The 17,378-nt window shown below is 30.3% G+C and overlaps 1 protein-coding gene across 4 annotated transcripts in view; it reads right to left on the bottom strand.

The window, feature by feature from the left end:
- ROBO2 (roundabout guidance receptor 2) overlaps positions 1 to 17,378 on the bottom strand; it is a 552,049-nt gene that overhangs the window by 114,179 nt on the left and 420,492 nt on the right. For all 4 annotated transcript variants that reach the window (XM_015600164.2, XM_015600165.2, XM_025042507.1 and 1 more), the window contains exons 6-7: positions 8,643 to 8,770; positions 4,117 to 4,128 (exon numbers count right to left, since the gene is read on the bottom strand). In XM_015600164.2, coding sequence (XP_015455650.1) covers positions 4,117 to 4,128; positions 8,643 to 8,770 — 140 coding nt within the window. The remainder of the gene's footprint in view (positions 1 to 4,116; positions 4,129 to 8,642; positions 8,771 to 17,378) is intronic.

Raw genomic sequence — 17,378 nt, 5'->3', positions numbered from 1 at the left:
AAACATATGGAGTAATGAAAAACGTGATGTGTAATAATAATTACATGAGACTCTACATAAAGTAGCTAATTAGTGCCAGGTGCAGGAAACATTAAGCACTCATAGGAGGGAGATGATCACCTCAGGTCATAGGATAACAGCTTGTCCAAAGAAGAAATGCTGCAGGGAGTAAAAGCATGGGTTTCCTTCTAAGACACGTTCAGGATGCCTTTTTCAGAAAAGTGGATCTTGAGGTGAAAGAGTTCATACATAATACCCACATATTTTCTGATTAAAAAATGAAAACAAAAAACTGGAAAATACACAGGTTTTTCATATTTCAAGATGGGATGAAGAGTGGTGGTGTTGAAAATATCAGTTGCATTGCTCTAAGTAATGTTTGCTTTATAATCTGCCCTTAATTAATTTTTAATCACTTTTTTATTGAACTTGTTAGTGGTCTCAATAAAATGCTTTAGAGAATGTTGTAACAAAACTCTAGTTCATTTCAAAACAGAATTTTATAAAATGAGAATATATTTAATTTTTATGTTTAAGCTGTTAAAAGATTGAAAAAAAATATGTTCCTACAGATTTCTATTTAGAAGAGTGGCTGCTTCTTTAAATAATAGTCATAAAAGATGGAAATTTTGCCAAAAACATATATTTCTCAATACTAATAAACTTTGTGTGGTCAATTACATTCTTCTATCAAAAGAAAATATACTTTTGAGTCACTAAATTAAGAAATACAAGTTTCCATAAAGTTGTATATTTTCAGTTTGTTTTTGATATTTTAAACAAGTATCACCTGATATACTCAGCTTTTGGTTTCCATACTGGAGGCAATCAGCATCTAGCATACGGTATACAAGATATAAAACTGAGCAGGGCTCAGCTCCACAAGCAAGGCAGCTGGTAGACTTGATAGTTCTTTCCAAATTACTCATCATGTTTTGAGTTGCTGCTAGGAAAAAATGTGTTGTCCGTGTCCAAAATAGATGTTCTTTTTTATTTTTAAGCTTGGGAAAGACTTCCAATTGAAAATAAGACAGATGGGTATAGGAAGCAAGATATTTGTCCCTATTTAGATCCTTTTCTTCTGTCAGTTCCCTCATCAGAAGAGTTTTCCAAATAAACAAATGAATATTTTAGCATTCATAGTTAACTATGTCCTGGGATGTACTTTTGCTTTTCATATAAAAACTGACTTTGGAACAGTAAAAAAGGCAAAACCACAGGAAAGGCTGGCAGATTTCTAATTATCAAAATAGCATTTGTCTAGATTTTGTGGTAACCAGCAAATAAGGAATTTGGCTTAAGGGGCTTTTTTTGAAATGACGATGACACTGAAGATGAGTAAGTGATATCTGGATACTTTCCTTCATTGACAAGTCTGCGATTGTCTGCTTTCAGTAAAATTTTCCACACAGAGTGTTTTCTGAATCAAAAGTTATTCTTATACTTTAAAAAGTACAGACCAGAAGGTGTTTATTTCAGCTGTAAATTGCATAGAATTGGCAATTTCTTAACTCAAATGCAGCTCATAGGAGTTATCCATTTGGACAAAAACTACCAATTTGGGAGTTTATAATGATGTCTAAATGGACTTTCCATACAGACTACAAATTTTATCTGGTATGTAATGTAGTGATTGGTTTCTGAATCTACAAACATTCCAGAATCTGCATATATTTCTATTTTCATTTGAAAGCATTACACAGGAATTACAGCCTGAATTTTCTCTAAATTTTATATACTTGGTACATATATCTTCAGCTAATTTATTCTGAAATTAAAACCTGAATATTCTCACCTATCTGTGGCTTTTAATTTGTAGAAGACTCTTAAGGCTATTGGTAAGAGTTGCAAAGTTGAAAAACTAATATTTTAGTCCACTAACAAATATTAATATTAACATAGTTTTCTATTATTTCAACACTTAATTTATGGCTTTACTTTTATTATTTCAACATTTAATTTATGATTTGGACCTTTTGACCTTACAATAAAAGTTGACATATATAATTAAAAGAAAACATTGTTATTTAGTTCCTGAATTAAAATTAATGTAAAAAGTTGATGCAAAGAAGAAACAAGCTAATTCCTCATTATCACTCTCTTTTTTGGTGATCCAATAAAAGCATATCTAACATTCAGTTTTCAAAATTAATAGTAGTTGTCAAGCTTAAAGTATAGTTCTTCATATTTCTGAACATTGTCATAAATCATTCAAGATAGATTTATGAAATGACAGACGTTCTCAGAATAAAGTACAATGTGTCAAGAACCTATTCTTTAGTTCCAGTCCAATGGGAATTTTAAAAATCATTACAAATGAGAATAAAAAAGGAATAACTTTTGAAATGCTTTGTAAGTGACAAATGTATCTCAATACTCTGTGTGCATAACATTTTCTAATCAATGTAATTTTTATTTATGAGTCACATATATTGAAAATTATTAATATATTATTCTATGTTCTGGGAATTTGTGAAATCATATAAATCAAGTGGTCATGGTTTATTGGCAGAAGGTTTCTTTTATATAAAGATCTATAATTTAAATATGATTTTCCTTGTTAATTTACTAATTAACAAGGAAATTATTAATTTTTTATCTCATTCTTTCCCATTCACTACTTAATTTTAGATGCCATGCCACAGATATGTAAAATTATCACATTAATATGGATTCTTATAAATACAAAAAATGAGGCTTAAAAACTGCAACATATTCCTCAATTTTCTAACATCAATTGTAATATTTGTTTTTTTTTTAAAAAAGCCTGAGATTTATGTTCAAATTAATTGTAAGCCATAACTCTATTTCAAAAATATAAAGATGTAAAAAAAAATCTCAGAAACCAGGAATATGCTAACCAATGTTGGCATACAAAATGTTTTCACATAAATGATCAATATTAAACTAAATTCATTCCTACACCAGCTTTGTTAAGTCAGTATTATTTTCTCTATTATTCTCTTCAGTTTATTCCGATTCATCTGAGGATCAGGGATATTAAATAACTGACATGGGAAGTACTGCTTAGAAATATCAGAGCAAAATTTCAGAGTGGGAAACCAAAGTTCTACTTACTATATTTTCTATCCATGTAAAAATATACTATATAACGATAAAGTTTGCTAATGTTTCAACCAACAGGAAAAAAAATGTTATGAGTTGAGACCAATATACATCAAAGGTCAACAATGTCAAGCCAGTATATTAAGAAAGCTTTTGAAGTTAGATGAACAATTTTTAAGGCTATGTTAATTTAATAATTTATTGAAGTATATCGGTATATTAAAGTAGTATACTAAATTAATTCATTTACCCACCCATTTATGCATCCATCTATTCATTTACTTATAACGCAATGCCAAGATTCATTTTATTTAAACACATTTATTAGTAGGTTAAGCTAAGCTTTAAGAAATGCAGAGAGATTATTAAATCAATGAATTTGAAAATAATTTCTCTTCCAAATGTTTATAAATAATTACCACTTAAATCACTGTAAGCAAAAGCTGATAACTTCAATTTTGCAAAGCCAAATGAAGGATGACATATATTAAAACCACAAACTTTTCATGCCAAATAGCACAGCCCATCCCTCCCTTTTCCTCTTAGTGTAAGCATCTACTTATAATAACTTGAAGCATTCTACTAAATTTTGTTCAAATAGGCATGCAGATAATAAGTATATAGCAGTTAAAAGTGCCCTTAAAAGCAAGGACTCCAAGCACCTTAAAATAAAAGGGCATAAATAATAGAACTTCTTAATTGAATTCATATGAACTAATTTTTGAATATCAAGTACAATTAATAATTGATTATTTCATACATATAAGAGAATAAGAAAGTGTTTTATTTTTATCCTTAAGAAAAGTTAGTTTATAATATTAATCATTTTTATATTCTTTTAGATGAAAATTGTTACCTGTTCATCGCTAAATACAAAATCGTTTACCAAAAGGATGAAAAGATTAGGAGCAACTTTTACAGCGGACGATCCCTCAAGTAATATTTTAACATGAATGACAAGATATACTTTATTCCATCAAATTCTACTATGCATGGGTTATGAAGCATTGTACAAAGCCATGCTAAATGGATAGAAGGATGGCTACTTACCAACAGGGCGAGCTGTAGACATTACAATGGTGTGGTGAGAACATAAAAAAGAAATTTAAAAAAAAGAAAGAAAAGAAAATTATCAGAATGCATGATGTGTAATGTTACATTTAAGTATGGACAGTAGAGTGATTTCTAGTCTGATAATTCAAGTATGAACGGGATGTCTAAGTTTGATAAAACTGAAAGTTATAAATGTAATTCTAAGAAAATAATTATTTTGTGCCCTAGGATTAACTATAAGCAATTTGAGAGATTTTATGTAGTCTTATCGTCATCACTTAGTAATAATTTCAAAGGTCTTTTTAGAGTTAAACAACCTTATGCTACCACGAAGAACCTGATGAATATAACTATTCAAGTCACAGACTAGCAAATGTCATGTCAATAAAAGAAGGACTCACTGTCTGATTTAAATAGCAATTGGATTTTAAGCATGGTTAGTCAGAACTATTATGAGGACTGAAGAAAAGCCCCTGACACTGCTTTTCAGCCAGTAATAAGTTAAGATCACATCACTTTTCATCCCTGGACAGGGTGGATAAAAATATAACAAATAGGTTGGAACATCCTTAGAGATTTAAACTGAGTAGCTCCCTAACTACCGTTAAGCTTTTTTCTTATTTTGGCAGAGGGCAGGAAACAATGACTGACAAGTTGATTCTTGTTCACACTGAGAATGGCTTTCAAACTGCTGCTTCAACAAATTATTATTATTTTTTTATTATACCACAACTTTCAATCACTACAATCAGTAGTAGTAGGCTGCCCCTTTTATTAATGCACAGAAATTGTAACACACACACACAGCCTTAATAATACTTTCTTTTAAAAAAATAATGCCAAATCAATTTAGAAAGTAAACCACTTTATAATAAAAGCAATGGGCAAATATAAAACACATGATTCCATTATTCAAATGAAGAAGGAATATATTTACTAGCATTTGAGCTTGTATTAAATCTTACATTAAAAATACAAATTTATTCAACAAATGTGTGTCTGTCATATCCCAGTGAATAAAGCTCTAAATCATATAAAATGTGGCTCTAAAACTTATGGGTACTTTTGTCTGGGTGATGTCTCATTGCGCATGGTGAAATAGATATGGCCATTGAAACCATATTTACAGGCATTCATTCACTCAACAAACATCATAATACTAGCTTTGTGCAATCACTGAAATAGTACTGGAGTTGCTTCTATATGAGATTCATGACCTTATAATATTATTCACAATTAAAAGGGATAGATTAAGACAATTCAAAGAAGAATAAAGTAATTATAGCAGCAGTATGAAAATTTGAGCTTAGTGAAACCCTAGCGTACTGAACAGTCTATAGTAGGGTCACTATAGCAAGAGGAAGTAAGGAAGTATAGGAAGAGGCATAAGGTGTCCACTGCACAAGAATTTCTTTCTTTTGGTGGTGGGGGGGATAAAAATAACAAACAAGAGCAAAACAATGGACTAACGTCATAAAGTCCTTATTCTAACTGACAAGATTTCTCTTCGTTTTGCCAATGTCCAGTAGAAAAATAACTGTCTTTCATTTTCTAACTTGCATTTTTCAGGTGTCACCCCAAGCTGAATCTTAAACATAATGTTTCTTTTAGAAACAAAAAGGCATAAAAGACATTTTAAATCCACAATATTAAAGAGAGAGAAAAAAGAAACCATGCTGAGAAATCATGTTTGAAAGAAATATATTTCTCTTTCATTGTCTAGAATAATTTCAAAAAAAAAAAAAAATTAAAGTTTTAGTGCCCTAAAAGCAAGATAGGTTTTCCAATGAAGTCTTAATTTATGCAAAGCCAATATGAGCAATTGAAAAATGAGGGAAAATTATGTTTACAAATATGAAGTTTGTTTTAACTACTTTCGGAGTCATTTTAAAAAGTTCTATCAATCATGAATTATTTGATTAGAATATAAATACTAGGAGGTTTGTTGTCTTTCTTTTTAATTTTATGTTTGTCAAGTCAGCAAAAGGAGCTATTTATTAAATTTAATTTTATAGTCTATTTTCACCATATTGTTGAAGTAGAAAACTCTCTAAACCTATTTCAGATTTTAACTATAAAACTTCTTTTCTTTTTTCCCAATTGGCTAAAGTGAATATCATGATAAAATTTTAGCAGAAACAATACAGTAAAATCTCTTGTCTTTGTTATATAGCAACATTTCTTCCTGGGGAAACACACACACACAGCAGGTGAATGTTTTCAAAATCAGCAAATTAAACTAAACTGTGTCTCTGCATTAAATGAATGAAAATAGATGTGGCCTCTTGGGTCAGTTGACCTTGTTCTAATAAAACAACCCAAGAAAGGGCTGAACATTTCATTTATGTGCATAGAAAAATGACCACAGAAAAAATATGTCATAGATACTGTTTTCTTTTCCCTGTTAACCTCTTAGCATGAAAAATTCCAACTGCTTTTTCTAATGATAAAAAATATTTTTAAATAATAATTTACTCCACATTCTATTATATTATGGAGATTTTCTCCCCTATAACCCTCTTTTATGGTGTCAATCTTAGACAAATAATAAATACACACCACATAGATTAAAATCTCTACTCCATCTATAGGACACAGATGAAGGAAGAGACCATTTAAGGTTTGCTAATAAAAAAAAAATTCCTAATAAAAACAACTCTTTCTAATAGTTTTGTTAGTTATCTTAAAACATCCATATATGAGAAGCAACCTTTGTTAAATGAAATGTTAAACTTGAAACTTTCAACAAATTATGAAGACAATTAGCTGGGAAAGATCTTAAAGCAAACAGACCACTTTAAGTCTCATCCACCCAAGCATTCAAGTATAAAGAAACCCTGCTGCTTTTACAAATAAACAACCCTCACATTTTCTCACTATTTGTTTAGTCAGCAAATATTTTTTGAATGGAACATTTCTTAATTGCTTGTTTATTTTTTCCCATTCACTTCAGAAATAAACAACAAAATAACTTTGGGGAAATTTGGTCAAGTTAATTGTTTTTGCAAAGGGCTACTAGTGAAAAACAAACATATATAAAAATATATAAAATCATCTACAGGAAAGATTGGTTAAATATAGTAAAGAGGCTTTTAAAGGCTCATATTTTGATCATATGTAATGTGTATATACATTTATATTCATATATTCTATTGGTATATGATCATAGTTTTTATGTTCTATTCTCTGATGAGGAGAGAAAATGTTTTTATTAGCCTGTCAATTTTGTCTAAATATGTTTTGTATCTCAGTTCACACCAGAATAAATAAAAAGTAAATTAGGTGGACTAGAAATGGAGTGATTGGGAAGTATGGAAATCACTAATATTTTCCAAATATCTAGAGTACGTACGGTCTCCTAATAGTTAGCTGGAGTAGATGAGTTTTGTTTTTGTTGTTTTTATAATTTGATGCCCAAATCGTAGATCTGACAAAAATAATTTTCCTTACTAGGTGGAGGATCAACCTGAGAATCCCTGACACATTTCTCAACAATCCGAACTCCTCCAAAATTTTTTCCTAATCTTATGAAAACCTTTTGGAGCAAAGCTGCACCAAGATAAGAAGTATGACTAAAAAGGGTTAGTTGTAACTGAGACCTGGATGAAAACATGCAGCCAACCTCCTTATCAGAAAGGCTGAGAGGAAGAGGCACCAGTTAAGGTAGTGGAAGAAAGATTGAAAGACTGAGAAGGGATGCACTTGCCTGTCTCTGTTTGAAGTTCTCTAAGTGTAAACAATGCCATGGATAATGTCTATTTGGCAAGAGTGTGTGTAGTTGTCCATCGTAGCTTGGGCTGTATAATTTACTCACGTGGATCAACATGTACCACCAGGAAGACAGTTAATTCATTCTAGCTCACTGTGCGGTTAAGTAATGCTTTCTTTCACTTATAAGTAATTCCAGGGAGTCTATAAACGAACATTATTCTATGACTGAGAAAGTATATATGACACTGAGAAAGTGAAAGTTATTACAAGAGCAGCACTGGCTATTTCAATTATTTAAGGCCAATGAACTTCACAAATCACTCTCTAAGATTTTCTCGATGTGAGAGTCTCTTTGTATCACCTTTGGAAGCAGTGTTAGTTCCCTCCTCTCCCCACCAGATTTCTTTTTGAATACTGAAATTTAAAAAATCTCAAAACAGTACTCTACTAGTATAAAGTGAAAAAACTAGTCGACAGAAAATACTTTTGAAACTAGTGACATTTAAAAACAGTAAATAGTTCAAAGCAATAGAAATATAAAAGATTAGTGTAAGTCTTGTCTATTTTAAGATTTATTTTTAAATCATGTTAGCTACATTTATTAAATAAAAATTAATAATTTCAAATGATCGTCTCTTTGAACTCAAATTAAAAAGAAAATTTCAATTAATAATAGAGGGGACACCAAATCTAGACATTTTAATATAATAATAAAATAGTGTAAGCTATTATTTTGATTGTGAGTTCACTCACCAATTTAACCAAATATTAGTCTGCTAGTTCAATTATATTTCACATCTTAAGTCTCTTACCTCGAACTGTGAGGGTCGCAGAAGCTTCCACTTTTCCAACCCGATTCTCCGCAATACACATAAAGGTGCCTTCATCTGTACTCATGGCCTTCTTAATTCTCAGAGTGTAATCATCTTTGATGTCATACCTGTGCAAAATATAAATTGGTTTTATTAAAGAGCTTTGGTTATATTTAAATAACATTAAGTATTCATCCCTATTTTTTTCTTTTTCTTATGTATTTTACTGAAAATAAAACATGCACGCAGAGCATTCAACCATAAAGTACAATGTTAGATTGTAGATATTGCTAATAAAATCATCATTTTCATATCTAATCTCCAGATGCTTAATTATCAATTACTTATAATTTATATGAGTACAACTCTTGCCACATTCAAACTATGAAAGGCATTACTAACACTTTGACTTTTTATTTATTTATTTTTTTGGTAACTCTTAGATAATAAGAAAATAAAGTATATTTCATTTCTTGGTGAGTTATATGCTATTATTTTATAAGTTGTTACACTGTATTCAAATATATAATTTAATTCTTAGGCATCTTGAATATAAGATAGTTGAAATATTTAAAGGAGAAACTTATTCCCTTATTCGTTGACAAATTGACAAAACAGACATTGGTTACAAGAATTACAAAGGGGTAATTATTCTTTAAATTAGTAGTGTTAACTCAAAACATTAACATGCCTCAGAGTGATTTCTGGAAATGCACACCCATAACTCTTATGTATATTTATTGTCTCATTTCTATTTTTTTAATAAGTAGACTTATAGACTAGTTCAGAAAAAAATCTAAAATTTTAACATGAATTTGTTGAAATACCTGCATAAGAATATGCTCTTACTAGATACTAAGAAATTATAATTATACAAACAAAATAATGAGATTATTATCTTTTCATTCTTTCCACATCTGATGTTTCCTCTTGATTTTCACTGATCATCTTTGTTATTTCACACACATATTTTTGCAAAAGCTTCTGGTTGATCACATTGCCTCTCTTCCTTATACATGCCACACCATTAAAACCATATTTTCAAATCACTGCTTTAATTAGTTCTATCTGCCTGCAACTAGCTGTGACTTTCTTTTGTTTTCAGGACAAAAACAAATGTTTTAGGCTTGAATTCGAAACTATTATAATCAGATTTCTTCTACTTCCAGCTTTACCTGAAAGAATAGCACAGCTTAGCTTTACTATAAGCTAAGACATAAAACTGATAATAGTTCATAGAACTTTACTTAGAAAGCAAAGTCTATGAATCAATTGTTCCAGCTAAACTTAACTACCCATGCTCCTCTATCCTCCAAGTATGGTAGTTACTATTCTGCATGTTTTGGATTAAATTGCTGATTTACAATATCATAAGTCAATAGGAAAGCTTTATCCACTACTCTTGTTTGAAGCCATTCATTACTACACTAGAAAACTATGATTATTCTCTTCTTGAAAATTATGACTACACAATCATTTCGCATTTGTTTACGTTTTATATTATTGTCTATTTTGATGAAGGCTGAGATCATTCACTGCTCTATCTGAAATTCCTGACACAGACCTGTTAACATCTAGTAGCATAACCAAGTCATTAAGAGTAGACTCTAGAGTGGAATTTTAATCTTGAATTTTAGAGTGGAATTTTAATCCTTAATTTTAATCTTGGAGTCTGCCCCCTCCTATACTTGTAAAGGTGAACAAAATATTTAAGTTCTCTGGGTCTCGATTTCCTTATTAACAAAACTGTGCTGATTTATACCTATGTATAGAGTAGATGTGAACTTTAAAGGAGATATTACACATAAAGCACATAAAATAGCCACACAGAAAGCACAGTACGTGTTTATTATTATGCCTACTAGGAGCTCAAGAAATATGCATTGAATACATGATGAATATCTTGTTTCTTGCTGACATAAGGGTCAACATAACGTGAATGCTACAAGGCTTCAAATTTGCCATATTATCTAATTAGGACTTTTTTATGGGCTTTATTTACAGTTTAGGGTAACTACTGAACTGAGATTCATAAAAGAATAATATAACACAGAAACTTTCCCGACTTAACTTTGCCAGTAGAAACATGAAAAATCATGATTTCGATGATGACTTCAGAGAAGGTACTGGTGACCTAGTTAATGTTTAATAAAATTATCTTTTCTATATTTAGCCTATGTTCCGCATGACATACTTAGCTCTAAGATACAGACACCAATCAAAAATAATATATTTTGCAGACATTTCGAATTTATCTCAAAAAACTAAATTCTGGCTACAGTTTTGTCATTAGTTCTTGTTGTTTGACATTAGGAAAGTCTTTTCATTGCTGAGTTTTCTCAAAAGCTAAGAAAGAGGAAGATAAATGTAATGGTCTATAAAGTCCCTTTGGCATCAAACATACATGAAAACATGATTGTAAGTTAATAAAAGATCCTTACATTGTACATTATTTCTGATTTGTCATTAAGAAAAAAATCAGAAATTAAATGTTGCCTCAGTTTAAAAAATAAAAAGACTCACATGATAGTTCATAGCATCTTCAAAACAATTTTTCGAAGTAGGAATTGTTATTTCATAAATAAGAAAACTAATCTTTAGTCAAGTGAAATGATTTGCTCAATGTCATTTCACCACTAAATAGAAAAAACAGAATTCATATCTCGAACCCTGACTCTCAACCTGGGACTTTGCCCATTCTTTGGGTACCCCTTCCCCACAGTGAAACACTTAGTTTAATTTTTGAATGTTAATTAAAAAAAAATTAAGCCACATTACCTGCATCATTCGAATAGAAATAGAATTGCACATTCAGCAAATATTCATTTATACCCTCTGGCAAAATTTTATTTCAGGTTAGATACATTTGTTACATAGGTAACAACATGGGGAATAAATATAGTGTGAAAGCTATTTATATTTTCCTTTAGTAAGAAAAAGTGCTTAATTAAAAAGTACAGGTTACATTTGAAACCCAAATAAGTCTGAAATCTGTCTTGCTGAGATTTCTTATTTTTTTAAAGGAATGTGAAAGAAATCCAAGAATAGGAGTGGGAACACTGCATGTGTGTGTACACACACACACACACACACACACACACACACACACAGTTTTGTTTTTGGTTTGTTTTTTTTTTTTTTTTTTTTTTTTGCTAATTAAAGATGCCCTGGTCAAGGATATAGTAATTGTGCATTCTACTATAATTGCAAATTTTTTTCCAAGAGAAAAATGTTTTAAATGAAATATTGCTTGGAAGAAATAAATTGTATTAATTTGAGCTACTAATAAAAGTGACTGTCTTTCAAAGATACCATGCCATTACAAGCAAATAGTAATTTTTTTTTTTTTTCTAACTATAGAACAGCATTTTGGTTACAGGCTGTAAAACTCTGGATAAGAATAGTGGTCTGATGATATGGAGATTCTTGTTAGAATACTTATAAGATTCCAAATAGGTACAGAGAGTGCATGTACTCAGGTAATAAACCCATTTACAGTGAGACAAGTAAGCTTTGGAGTAGGAAGAGGTTTCAGGGTGCTAATTTTAATGATATCACATATAAAGTGCATTTTTCTCATTTCAATTTCCAATTGAAATTGAAGATCCCCTTTAAAATCATAGAAATTTGACATGGTTTTAATAAAGATTTAATTATTTTAATTCAAGAAATATTTATGACATGTCTCCTTCATACCAGGCACTGCATTAAAAGTTGGGAACACATGCCTCCATTGGGTTTTGAGACTAGTGAATAGATTCTCAGCCGGAAGGGATGAGGTCTGCCTCTACACGAGGGTAAACCAGAACCAACTTTAAGGCTTTCCTCGGCTCACACATTCATTTCCTGCATCTAAGATGCGATATGCACACTTTTCTGAGAGCCATGCTGTCTTTTTCCAATCAGAAATAAGTGGTATAATACACTATTCCTGATAGGTCCCATCACACGAGGGTTTTGAAATTTAATAACTAAAACAAACAGACTTTGCGGACTCTTAGATATTGGGGTACTCAGAATCTTTTACATTCTTATTTTTCACTGAATCTTTGCCTAAAGAAAGATTGTGAATATTATCAGCATTATGGATTTATATAAAAATTCTTTGACTATACAAAAAAAAAAAAAACTTTAAAAAGCTCGCCTTTGAAATTATCCATCAACACTTGAATCCTGTCTGCATCAATCAACAGTCTTCCAGCCTGTTCCTATGATGAGTGACCTCTTCCATCTTTGAACACCTCTGACTATTAGATTGTCTATATATGATAAAACATTGATTCTAGAAGTTTCTATTAATGCTATTACTCCTTGTGCCAGCCAAAAAAATACACTCTCCTGAAAGACAGCCTTTTAAATTTTGGGTTTTCTATGAATTACCTCATTTTTAGGTCAACTATTTCTAACAACAACAAACTGCATAATGTAATATATAGTCCAAGGGTTTTAAGGAGAATGAAGAGCATAAATACAGATTCCTGACCAATATACCTAAATATGATTGTGTCATTCTACTGTTTGAAACTATCCAATGACTTTTCATTCAATTACTTAGAATAAAACTTATTTCTATGGTCTTCAAGGTTTTAGATGATCTTTACTCCTTTTCCATCTGTCCAACTTCATGTTTCTCTTCTTCTACTGACCACATGGTCCTTATATTCCTTGTTTAACATAACTACCTAATTACCACTGTGTCTTTGTACTATTATTGCAACTTCATGGAATACTTTTCATCTACATTTTTCATTATTGATCCTCAACTTTCAAGATAACACAAATATTACCTTGAAAATGTCTTTTCTGTCCAAACAATGTGAAGTTGCTCTCTGCACTCTAGTTACTTTTTTATTTATTTTTTATTTATTTTATTTATTTATTTTTATTTATTTTTTTATTTATTTTTATTCTTTATTTTCATAATTCTCCTGTTACATTATTACTTTTTATTTTTAAAAGCACATATCTCTACCAAATCTTTGGTTGTATTGTTTATTGTCTTTCCAAGAGTATGCGTGCCCATGGGAATAAGAACTAGTGTTCTCCTGTTCCAAACTGTATACCATAAGCCCCACCAAACAACACACGGCTCATGAATGTACTCAATGCAGGTTTATTGAATGAATGATGAATTGCTCAACAAATGATTGAAGTTATTCTGTAGTTTATTATAGCATAGTTACTAGTAAAACAAGTGTATGCAGAACTGAAAAATTAACTAATTTGAAATATACCCACTCTATTACATCAAGAAACATAGTACCATTGTTAGCTTTATATATCAGTGGTTAGCTCTAAAATGTAAGTTAAATTGATGTCGACAAAATAGTGTAAATGTAAGAACAAGAAATATTTATTACATCAATGCTACTAGATGGAGACAAAGAAGTCAGCAAATTCTGACCAGCAATCTAGACACTTGGTTTACATATTATTATTAAAATTTTTTCTCTATAAATTAGTAACGAAAAAATGAATAACCTCTCTCCTTGCACCAGAAGAATTAAAATCCTAGCAAAATATCTATAATAAATATGAAGACTCTGGGAAAACAAAGTAACATATTATGTTGCACTGAATGCTTTAAAATATTATCTCATTATTTTGGCAACTAGGGTTTCTAGTCACAAGTCTTGTGAGAATAAAATAATAAAAATAATTTTCAAATATACTATTTATTCCCATAAAAACTCTGGTAGGAAAGAATGAAAGATAATATTTATTTTAAAGGTTAGAAAATTTAGGCATAAAAAGTTCAACCTAAAAGCCAATCATATAGCTTCTTGCATTTTATAAAATATGGTATAGCAGAATCTGAGATATTATGTTCAGTTTTACCTCATAAGTATCCTAAAAGGGATTATATACATAACAATGAAAAAGGTGGCATACATGTATTTGTATACTTCATGTATAAGAATAATAAATTCAAAAGAATAATTATTTAAGTCTAGAACACCAAAAAGAACATGAATCAGTGAACATACAAATATTCATCAAATCACAAAATATCAATATTAAAGAAGAAAACTTAAAGCCTAAATAAAATGCTATAAAGGAGAAAGGATAATATTTAATTAAGTAATTATAAGAAAATACATGGAAATTGGCTATTTCAGAAAACTGAGAAACATTATGAGACATGGTGAAGAATTGTAAAATTATTGAGCCCAGTCTAATGTCCTAATTTTAAGATTAGAAAAATAGCACTGTTATTAGCAGCCCTGAAATTTGTTTGAAAAAAAGGTTTAGACCATTTTGGAAAACAGATCTCCTAATACCTTCATCAACTATATTACAGGTCACAACTTTCTATCAAGAGATAACATGAGGGTTACATTTTTTTTTAAATCATGATGCATGAATCTATAAAGGAAAATTAAAATAAACAAGGGATATGCTACCACAAAGGCAGCTGTTCCCACAATTTTTTCCTTAATGGATTCGATGAATAAATGTTCGGTATCACAATAAAGCTTTCGGTGGCTGAGTTGTGATTAGAATTCAGGCTTCATGGTCGAGGTATGGAAATTTACACTAGACATTATAAATTCATAATTGCAGTTTCATCACTTTTGGGCTGAATCTGCATAAAGGCAAGTGGGGTGTGTGTGTGTGTGTGTGTGCGTGTGCGTGCGTGTGTGTGTGTCTTTTTGGCTCACTAATATTTTTCAGTTATTGGAACAATTGACATCATTTAAAATTTTAACATTTTCACATACACATTTGAATTTTCAAATCGAGGTCTGTCTCACCCCAAAGTAAATACTATTTCTCCTTCTCCACACCACCTACCCACAAGTCTAATACAATTATACACTGTACAGTGGAGACACTATGCTTCCTTCCAACTCCACTAAAATACTGTGCCAATTTCTAGCCTGATCCTTGAAGTGCTCTGACAAACCCAAATGACTCAGACATATCATGGTATCTTTATGAAGTTTTGTAATAAGAAGCACTTCAAGCCTGAGAAATGATAGATGTATAATTATGATCAAATTAGATCTTACTTGCAAAACCTTAATAAATATGAGTATTGATTTTTAAAAAATCCTGTCCAAAATATTTTTAAACCCAGAAAAAGTAAATATTTGGCCCATTACTAACTTCATATTTAGGCAATCTAAGGCAAAACATGACAAATTCCTTCTTTAAAGCCAGCTATTGAAGAAATCATAGTCAGGAGAAAAAATTGTCATGAGTATATGCTTCTTAGTCTGTTTTTTCTAATGGGTCATGATTTCACTGAAACAATAATTTGCTTCTTAAAACTACATATTTCACAAACAATTAGATGTCAAATATTTCCACAGGTCCAAGAAATGTGACTTTATTTCTTGCATTTCTTTCTGGATAAATTGGCATATGCCTAATAGTAATCTCATTTATGCTTTAAACTATTACACTGGGTAATTGGAGAAATGTTCATTTTCCCTAGAAAACAAATATTGACTCAATAACACACAAAATTAGGAATAATAGTTTCTTACATTTAAAGAGATCTTCACAGTTTACAACAGAGTTTAATATATGATTTCACAGCAATAAATGACAAAAAAAAAAATGCCTATTTCCAAATACCATTTTTTAGATGCTGAGATCATTGTCTCGATTTATAAAGAGACTAGAATAGTGTCCTCTGCAGCAAATATATTTATTTTTCTAACCCTGAGCAATATGTCCCTTCCATTTGATGTGTGTGTTTATCGCACTGTGTGTATGCATGGGGCAAGTGTACATTGCTGTATTGTTGATTTTGAATTACAGTTCCAAAAATTCTAGAAATGAATTTTATCAATATTTTTCTCAATATTATTCTAAAATCAAATGTAATCTTAGGAGGTTCATAATGTGTTTACTAATATATACATTATTCTTTTATTAAAGAATCTATTGTACTTAAATCTTGCTCTGATTTGCTCTTAGCTTTCTTTAAAAAGCCAAGAACGAATTTTAAATAACTAAAGCATACTTTGATGTAAAACAGCTACTTTAAAAAAATGGTGTAAAATATATATGATCAATGTGTAAGAGGTATCATCTGACTTTAATTAAAAACAAGAAGAAAAAGAAAACATAAAAAAAATTACTGCTGAGAAAATCTTAACAGAAATTGAGTGATTTTGATAGTGAAATTTGCCAGTCTCAGACTTGTATAAGTGCAGTCATTGTTGCCAGGTTTGATTAATGACAGTTGTACAATCGTGTGCTGACAGTCTCTACCATAAAGATACTTTTTTTTTCCTCATATGAAACACTGCTGAAAAATGCAACCCAATCAGATTTGGCCCCCGGACAACATGTGCTATCATCACTGTACCGTGAATTGAGATTGATTGGTAACCAGCTGTGACAAAGTGGGAAAAGAAGCTCTGGTTTTGTGTTGTTTTTTTTTTCCCCCAAAGGAAAAAAAAGAAAGAAAAAGGAAACTGAATTGTGTCAAAATCATTACCATCTGTTCAGTTGAATAATAAACAAAACAACATAAATTTATTTTAATACTTAAAACAATAGTTTGCATGCCAGGTTCTGTTTGTGTGTGATCTTATATTTGATTAATAATCTTAAAATTGTTTCCAAAAAGAAATATTATTCATTTTTTTAAGAAAAAATTCTTTATTCTAAACTCACTTCCAAATTTAATGAGAGAATCTTCTTTTAATTCCTTCCTCCTAAAGAAACTTTGTCTCTTGGGAAGGTGTCTTATAAATCTAAATTTATTTTGAAAATATC

The sequence above is a fragment of the Pteropus alecto genome, unplaced genomic scaffold (assembly GCF_000325575.1).
Source record: "Pteropus alecto unplaced genomic scaffold, ASM32557v1 scaffold239, whole genome shotgun sequence".
NCBI classification, from domain to species: Eukaryota; Metazoa; Chordata; class Mammalia; order Chiroptera; family Pteropodidae; genus Pteropus; species Pteropus alecto.
Note: the sequence above shows the minus strand (reverse complement) of the source record. Positions and strands in the feature narration are given on the sequence as shown.